The sequence below is a fragment of the Myotis davidii genome, unplaced genomic scaffold (assembly GCF_000327345.1).
Source record: "Myotis davidii unplaced genomic scaffold, ASM32734v1 scaffold705, whole genome shotgun sequence".
Classification (NCBI taxonomy): Eukaryota; Metazoa; Chordata; class Mammalia; order Chiroptera; family Vespertilionidae; genus Myotis; species Myotis davidii.
In genome coordinates, this window is record NW_006296405.1 from 1365724 (window position 1) to 1374689 (window position 8966).

Below are 8966 nucleotides of genomic sequence, written 5' to 3' on the forward strand. Positions count from 1 at the left end.
CTGCCTTGACCTTGCTGGCATCGTGGGACGGATCCACCTTGATGTGGAAGGGGCTGGCAGGGATCTCCTGGATGAAGAAAAGGCTTGGTCAGGGTGGACAACAGCAGCCTCTGAAACAGCCCCCGAGTCTCCTCCGAGGCACACTGCCCACACTCAGGTAAAGCTCAATCAGAGGCTGTGGAATTGTCACCCAACCCCCGTCCCCAACGACAGCATATCAAGCAGCCCGCTTAGACTGGGGGGCAGGGTACAGGCCCCGGATGACTACCCCAAACTGAGGGAGGTGTACCTGGTTGGCAAAGAGCACCATGATGGTGTATCGGCCGGCTCCTGGGGGTGTGTACTTGACTGTGAAGGTGTCATTATCGTTCTTGATGATGTCAAAGTCGATGTCAGCCTCTGCGGGGCCCACCACGCCGGGGGCGCACTTGATGCCAATGCTCACGTCGCCTGGGGGAAGGCAGGCACCAGGCCATGAGAGGGGCACTCAACAATCTCCCCCACATTACAGGTCCCACAGGGCTCCAGCCAGAGCCTTGCCAGCCCAGACCGTTCCCGGGCCCCACCCCCACTCCCATTCCCAGCCTGGGCGAACCTTGCCCTGCCTCGCTGCAGTCCACAGTGAAGTAGGTGGGCTCGTTGGCCTTGAGACCCGTCTTCTCCACGCCAGGGCCATACACCTTCACCCGCTCAGGGTGGCTGCCCTCTCCCACATTTACCTGTCGGGAGGGGTTAGATCTCAGCACAGTGCCCTTCCCCAAGGCCCACCCCTTTCCCCAGCATCACCCTCCCAGCCTCTTAGCGTCTCTGAGGGGGACTTGGGGGGGGGGGGAGTGACAGGGGCCCAGGGACAGAAAACATCTTCACAGGGCTCCACTCCCTCTGGGGCCCCTGGCAGTGGGCAGGGCAGGACGATGACATACCCGGAAGGGGCTCTTGGGCACGTTGACGCCTCCCCAGGAAACGATGATCGTGTGCTTAATGGGCTTGGTGGGCACATAGGAGCAGCGGAAGGTGCCATCGCCATTGGGGATGACCTTGATGTCAATGGGGCAGCCCTCTGCGTCCTGTGGGCATCACCAAGCAAGGTTGGGAAGGCTCCGGCCTCCTCAGAGCACCGCCGCCCTCTGCTGGCCGCTGGCCGGCGGTCCTCCTTGCCCACAGCTAACACACTCACGGGCTCCTTCCCCAGCCTAGTCCTCAGGCCACGTGACTTAGCACCACCTGCTCTGGAGGCCACAGTGCACCCAGGAGACAGGCTTTTGGCCATCTGTGTGGCCTGGTCTCCCAGCCTACATCTCTGAAATGTGTTGGCAGGGAAGAGCCTGGGCTAAATCGATGTTCCAAAAATCAAATAATGAGCCTTTTAAAGAAGAATCATCCTCCTGGACCCAAGAATATGTTCCTTAATCTCTAGGGGTCAACGCACTTGGGAAACTAATGTTTTGTTCTATTAAATCACCTTTAATTGCAAATTACTAGTATAAAAATACTTTTTTTATAAAGTGTGTGTTTTTAAAGATTATCAGTAAGAAAACACAAAATTTTACATTTTTCATAGTTCTAATGCACCAATAAGAATCAGTTTTGTGATGCCTGGAGGCCCCTGCCTCTCACTTGCCCCCCAACCTCCCAGGTCCCTGCCCGGAGCAGTGAGGGGCAGTGAGAATGGGCAATATCCCACCTGGGCATAGAGTTTCAGGTCGCCCTTGCCAGCGGCACGGGCATCGATGGTGAACTCTGCGGGCTTGTCCACGATGCAGCCAGTGGGCTCTAGGCCGGGTCCAAAGGCCTTCACCTAAGCAGGGGAGGAGAAGAGGGTTGGGTTAGGGAGTGGAGGGGGCCCCCAATCATCCCATTCCAGGCTGTACAGAAGATGGGACCAGACCTTGTCTGGGAAGCAGTCAGGTGGGGCTGGCTGGATGTGGGCAATGAAGGGCGAGTCTCGGATGTCCTCGTCGTCACAGATGACATGCACCGCGTACTCCCCAGGCTCCGTGGGCCAGTACCGCACGTCACAGGAGCCATCTCCCTTGTCATCACATTCGATTTTGGCCTGCGAGGGTCCCTCAATGGAGAAGCCTGGGTGCGAGGTGGGGAGGGTCAGAGGGCACTAGAGGCAGCTTGGACACCCTGTCATCCCCCCAGCAACCCCTCGCCAGTTGCCCCCATGTCCATCTCCTTGTCTCATCCCAACACTCCACAGCGTTCCCCACCGTCACTTACCCAATGTCCCCACCTCCGTGCCAATGGCTTCCACCACAAAGTCAGCTGACTTGCCCACTTGGCCAGTTTCCAAACCGGGACCCCAGGCCCGTACCTTCTGCGCTCCTGCCTCTGGGCTCACCTGTACCTCAAAGGGGCTGGGGGAAGGGGGAGCCGGTGTCAATACTGGGAAGTATCTGGCAGAGCTACCCCTGTTCTGTTCCCTCAGAGCCCCAGGCAGCCGGCTCCCTCCTCCATCTGTGAGAACCCAGACAGGAAGGCAGGGGTGCAGGTGCTTACCTGCGGGGGATGGCATAGCCGCCCCATGTGATGGTCACCACGTACTTCCCCGGCACCACAGGGTAGTACTCGCACTCGAACACACCATCTCCAGCCTCCCGAACCTTCACGGGCTCCTCTGTGCCCTCTGAGGTCAGGAGGGAAGCGGGAATCAATGGTGTGTGAGATCCAGTTCCTCGACCCCCTTGAGGAGCCCTTGGGGCCCAGGCCCAGCTCGAGGGCATTGCTACATGGGCAAAGCTGCATGTCGGCCAGGAGCCACATGTCATCCCTGTGCACCACAGCCCTCAGCAGCATCTACAGAGGAGAGGACCATTCCCGGGGCAGGCTGGGAAACTGAGGCAGAGAGGAGACCGGGTGCCTGAGGTCTCGCAGTATCCCAGGTCAGGGTCTCTTTGAAGTCTCTCCGGGGTGGGGGGGTGTGGTACTAACTCTCAAGGCTCTCAGGGAGTAAGAGCCACTGGCCACATTCTTCCCTGTCCCCCCAGCCCCACCACCTCCCTCCCTGTCGCCCCCACCCCTCCAGCCCTCGGCCATGGCACTCACTTGGCCCCTTGACTGTGACTTTGAGCTCTCCACTGCCGGCGACCTTGGTGAACACCTTGAAGTCAGCCACCTCTTTCACACGCACGCCCTTGGGCTGCAGACCCCGCCCGGAGGCACGGCAGGCATTGGGGTTACAAGCTAGGGAGAAGGAGTGGGGAGGATGGGGCGCTGAGGGGTCCTGGACAGAAACTCAGCCCCGCACCGCTCACCCCTCACTTTACAGTCCTCCTGACCCCCTCACAAGTCCATTGCCCCAGACAAGCCTTCCCCAGTGCTCCCTGGTGTCCCCAGTACAATTGGGGCTGCTAGGAGCCACGCTGGGCAAGGAGCAGCCACAGGCCCATTATGAACCCGTTCCTGCTGGGCTCGTGGTCAGCCCTGCTTGGGGCAAAGGCATGGCAGAGCCTGGGCAGAGAGTGGGGCGAAGAGAGAGAGGGAAAGGCCCTTCACCTGCTCCAAGGCCATCCACCTAGAGCCGTGGTCGGCAAACTGCGGCTCGCGGGCTCTCAAAAGAAATTTCAATCGTTGTACTGTTGATATTTGGCTCTGTTGACTAATGAGTTTGCCGACCACTGACCTAGAGCCATCAAGAGCAGCTGTAGAAACAGTCATGCCACAGAACACTCAGCAACACCACGGAACAAGAGATAATGCATTCCATGTAACGTGAAGCCTGCCACAGAACACTGCCATGGCAATGAACCAGGCCTTGCAACTGAACACAGAAGCTAAAGCATGGTGATCTCAGCCCGCCACGGAACACACACAATGGCATGGAACCTGCGACAAGATAGTTCCTATCACAGAAATCATCAGGCAAGTGGCAAAGACACTAGATCTGCCACAGAACACAGGCAATAGCGTGGAACCTGGGGCCTGTGCAGAATGCCACCGAAGGGGGGGATTCCACGTCACCTGGGCCATGCCACACAGCACAGGCAAGGCCAGTCAGCTAGGGCCAGCCTGGCCCCGCCTCTGCTAGGGTACTAACACAGCGCCACTCTCAGGGCCTGGTAGATGATGGGCACAGAGAGGGTGAGCAGGGGCAAGGGCTCTGAGTGGCAGGGAGAGAACCAAGTGGGGGAGTCACCGCCTGAGGGCCGGGTGTATATTTGCCCCGACCATGTGGCCCTGTGGCTTCCCCCGTAATCTTTCTCTATGGTCTTCCCGGGGATAGGGATTAGAGAGGTGATCAGCGTGCGATCTTGCTGGAGCCCCGCCCCTGGCTGCTCCTTCTGCCCTTCTGAAGCCTTCAGCCGGCTCCCCCCGCCGCCGTCCCCCCCCCTTAATTTAGCGCTCCATTTCCCATAAATCCTCAGACCGAGAATTTGGTGACAAGTCTATGTCCTGGCCTCAGGGAGGTGATTGCGGGGGCAGGTGAAGGGCCTTTACCTTCTGCCACATGGACGGGGAAAGGACTGCGGGTGATGGGGGCACCAGCGAAGGCCACATGCACCATGTGCGGCCCCTCCATCACAGGCCTGTATGTGCAGCGGAATGTGCTGTCGCCCTTGTCCTCCAGGGCCACCTCCACGGTGTCTCGCCGGCCCTGCGGGTCCACGATCACCACAGCAACATCGCCAGTGCCAGCCCCTGCCACGGACAAAGGCTGTCAGCCCCACCCTGAACACACCAGCTGCTTGAGGCCCCCTCACCCGGAGACCATCACCTCCTGGCTGGCACCCTGCCCCAGTCCCTCACCCACACCCACAGTCAGGGGCCCTCAGACACCCCCGAGGCCAGCCCTTACCCGCAGTGTAGATGTCAAAGTAGGTGGGTTTGTTGGCTACATTGCCCACAGGCTCCAGGCCAGGGCCACGGGCTGACACCTTATTGGCATCCCCCAAGGCCATGCCCACATTCACCTCAAAGGGGCTGCGTTCAATATTCTGGCCAGCAAAGAGCACGGTCACCTAGGGGTCAGGGGTCAAAGGTTAGCTTCTAGGGGAGAGCAGATCTGAGAGGGGGTGACGGGGTGGGCTGTGATCTGAGAGGGGGGTCCACTCAGCCAGAGCCCAGGGTAGGAATGGAATGCAGAGCGAGGGGAGGGCTGGGGGAGGGAGATACCTTGTGCAACCCAGCGACCTTGGGCACATAGGAGACAGCGTAGGTGCGGTCCTTGTCATTGTTGGGAACCACTTTGGCCTATGGGGAAGGGAACAGATTGGAAGTCACGGTGGCTGTAGCCCCTCCTGGCCCCATAGTGAAGCTTCCTGGGGACCCTCATGGTGAAGCTTCCCCTCTCCAGCATGGCGGGTGGCTCTGGCAGCCGCCTCCAGGCCATTCCTGTTGCTGGCCTGTGGACTCTGGTTCCAATGTCACACTAACCCCTTTCTCCCCGTGGCCTCTCCATACCTCCTCAGTGTGGCCCTCAGGGTCCTCGATATAGACCAGCACCTCGCCCAGGCCGGCGTCCACCGTCTGCACCGTGAAGTGGGCGGGCTGCAGCACGGTGTTGCCCTGGGGCTCGATGCCTGAGGGGGAAAGGCAGAGGCAGGTTACTTAGGGAGAGCCACCCTAGCAGGCACCCGGCTGACCAGGGAGGGCTGCTGGGGGCTCAACACATACCAGGCCCATAGGCGATGGCCTTCTTGGGGTACAGCTGCTTGGAGCGAACGGGGGCGCCAGGTTTGAGCTTGGCCTTGGGGAACTGGGACAGGTAGGTCATGACCGAATGCTCATCCACGTTGGGGTCCACAATCTCCTCAGGGGCAATCACCTGCCACAGGAAGGAACAGATTACAGGGTGCCCTCCTTACCTGGCAACCTGGTTCTCACCTACATCCTGACCAGTTATCCTTGCACACCCAACCTGCACCCTTGGTCCTCCTGTCCCTCTCCTCTTCCCAGACCCAAACTGCGAGTGTACCTGGGGCACCCCGAGCCAGTCGTCCGCCTGCTGCATGGCCTCCCGGGCATTCTCCACAGGCTGGTTGGGGTCCCAGGCCGCCCAGTCAGGACAGAGGCCTGCAGAGATGGTGGAGAGCAACAATGATGAGGGGGGAGTGGTCAGCCAGCGGCACAACATGTGCTCATCAACACCGTCATGGGCTGTAGATTCACACCCCCTCCCACCAGTCAGGTGCCTGCTGACCCCCCACGTTATGGCCCATCGGCTGGGATAGAGGCAGGCAACCTCTCCTAGCACCAACAATGAGGCCTTTCTATCCTGGCTGACGCAGCCTGGCACCATCCCTGCCAGCCAGCCTCCTGCCTGCCCAGGCTCCAGTGCAGACCCTGAACACCAAACCCCTGTAAGGGCACCTCTCCCAGGCCCCTCCACCTCATTCTGCCTCAGGGGTGGACAGAGGAGGTCAGCCTCTGACCTGTGCCCTAAAAGGTCCCCTCACAGCTGCCCTGAAGTCCTAAGTCTCCGAGCACTTCCCACATCAGCCTTAGGGCATAAGACTCCCTCTCTTTCCTAACTGCTCACTTGGGGAAGTTGAGGCATGGAAGAGCCTGCTGGGAGGGGATGAGTTCTCCTCTATGTTCACCCAGAACCCAGCTTTCCTAACAAAAGGAATGCTAAGGCAGCCCCAGATCACCCTTTGCCGTCCTGCCAGTCCTGTGAAGGGGTACAGGGGTTAGGGGGTGCTGATCTAGGCTAGACCTAGAGGGGGGGAGGTGATGCTCACTAGCGGGGAGGGGCCAACTCAGAGGCTGGAATCCGTGCCTGGCCGGAACAGTTGAGCTCACTGCTGGCAGCCGCACCAGCTGTGGGCAATGGTTTCGCAGCTGAGAATGCCTCCCAGGCTGCCGGTGCCCCAGTCTCCCACCCCCTGCTCCCCAGCTGACCACAAGCTGGGGGGGGGATTCCCCCAAGGACCACGCTTCCTCGGGGAGAAGACCTATCTTCTCAGGAGATGGAGCTCAGAAAGGGAGCTACACGTGGGGCAGGGCTCCAGCTGTGGTGCCTCAGTCTTCTCATGGGCCCTGGCTGCCCCCACCTGACCAGGCTAGGGCTGGGTCACCTGCCACTGGGCAGGGCCACGCCAGCCTCAGCCCCTTCTCCAAGCTGTCCCAGAATCTCACAAAGAAGGGCCTTCTCTGGGATGAACTCTTGGGCTTCTTGCTACAAGTCCCAACACCTTTCCTTTCTCTCAGCTCGGCAGAAATGGTGCCATGGCCGGAACAAGTAGGAAGTCGGGGCTCTAGGCTCTGGATCAGTTCTGCCAGAGACAAGCTGTGTGATCCTGGACAAGTCACTTGCCCTCTCTGGACCTCAGTGTCCTTGTCTACAAAATGAGGGGTTTAAACCTTTCCTGCCACTGCAGAATCTGGCATACCCATCAGGAAAGACCTGACTCCAGCAGGTTCTCAGCCAGAGAAGGGGGCAAGCCCCACAGTGGTCCTGATCCCCAGCCCTGAGACATGCACTCTGAACACCCAGGCCTCAGTACCACCAGCGCGTCCCAGCTCTCCTTCCAGGCTAAAGGATCCATGTGTGTCATGGGGCCCACTCACCAGGAGCACAGTTGTCCACCAGGGCGCCCAGAGCTTTGCCGTCCTGCCAGTCGCGGTTGAAGTTGGTGATGGGCAGCTGGGGCACCTTGTTCTGGATCCAGCCGAGCAAACGCTGTTTGGGTGTCTGCTTTCGGGCATCTTCATCATCCTCATCTTCCCACATGGGCATGGAGATGGAGTAGTGCAGGATCAGCGTCCAGATCAGCCCCAGGATCAGCTTCAGGTTCCCATCCACGATGGCCTTGCTGTCTGCAGAGCGGAGGGGACGAGTTTGGCTCAGGAGGGCTCTACCCCCCATTGCCCAGACCCCCTGCCCCCACAGTGCCCTCCCTCCCCTGCTCCTACCAAATTCTCACCCTCCTGCAAGGCTCCGCCCAGAAGCCCACCCCTTTACCCTTTATTGCCCCTCCCCTTTTCCCTTCAACATGAGGCTGCTTCCCAGCGCGTCCCCACAGCGGGTAATCTCGCCTCTATCACTTGAGTGGGTCCCATAGCAGGCTGCAGACACCCATGCAGTGATCTGGCATGTAAGTCTTTGTAGGGCAGACAGTGCTTTGTTTTGTTTCATATTTTAGACCGTTTTTAGAGGTAAGCTTGACATACCACAAATTGCACATATGAGAGAGTACATCTGGATAAGCTTTGACAATATGTATATACCCATAAAGCCATCGCTATAAGATAACAGACACACCTCCCTGAAGTTTCCTTTGTGATCCCTCCTCCTACCCTTCCTTGTTCCCCCTTCCCAGGCAACAATTGATCTGCCCTTGGTCACTACAGACTCGTTTGCATTTCCTAGACTCTAGGACCTAGAGTGTTATACCGATGGAATCGTACAGTATGCACTCTTTTTCTGTCTGGCTTCTTTCACTCTGGACACTGTATTTTGCCTTTCTACAGTCAGCGTCTCGAACATAGCAGGGTCTCAATAAATGCTGGATGAATGAATGAATATGGAAAACACTGAAGTTGGGAAGTAGGATCAACCTGGGTCCAACCCAGTCGTCCTCTGACAACCACAAAAGGCTTTTGGAACGAAGTTCTGGGAGGAGGGAAGGGGTACAGTGCATCCTCTGTTAAGGCTTGAAATCGTGTTACCAAATGCTGGGGCCAGTAGGATTTCACAAGAGCCCGGGGGGAAAGTCCCCCATGTGGAAGCAGGCCCGAGAAGCTGACACTGTCCACCCATCATCTCCTTTGAGGAATAAGATGGATCAGAGCTGGTTCCCCAAGATTTGCGAGGCCTAGTTCCCCTTTAGCAGCCAGAAGAAATATCCAGGAGCGGGGGAGGGGGGGAGGAGGAGTATAGGTCTTTGGAAGCCAGCTTCATTGTAAAAGATGATTCCAGCCTGAAATCTATCCGTTTCCCTGAGCACAGCTTCTAGGACGTTGGGAGGGGGTAGGAGACTCAGCCTTGTTTACTGGTGTTGCCCTGAGAGGTGGAAAGA

General features: G+C 58.5%; 1 protein-coding gene across 2 annotated transcripts in view; it reads right to left on the bottom strand.

Moving 5' to 3' along the window:
• The window catches only part of FLNC (filamin C), a 27485-nt gene that overhangs the window by 15352 nt on the left and 3167 nt on the right, over positions 1–8966 (bottom strand). For both annotated transcript variants that reach the window (XM_006771392.2, XM_006771391.2), the window contains exons 2-17: positions 7516–7764; positions 5921–6018; positions 5620–5770; positions 5407–5525; positions 5119–5196; positions 4802–4964; positions 4444–4644; positions 3052–3189; positions 2506–2632; positions 2227–2363; positions 1889–2082; positions 1685–1798; positions 924–1067; positions 596–719; positions 290–450; positions 1–67 (exon numbers count right to left, since the gene is read on the bottom strand). In XM_006771392.2, the coding sequence (XP_006771455.1) occupies positions 1–67; positions 290–450; positions 596–719; positions 924–1067; positions 1685–1798; positions 1889–2082; positions 2227–2363; positions 2506–2632; positions 3052–3189; positions 4444–4644; positions 4802–4964; positions 5119–5196; positions 5407–5525; positions 5620–5770; positions 5921–6018; positions 7516–7764 (2265 nt within the window). The remainder of the gene's footprint in view (positions 68–289; positions 451–595; positions 720–923; positions 1068–1684; positions 1799–1888; positions 2083–2226; positions 2364–2505; positions 2633–3051; positions 3190–4443; positions 4645–4801; positions 4965–5118; positions 5197–5406; positions 5526–5619; positions 5771–5920; positions 6019–7515; positions 7765–8966) is intronic.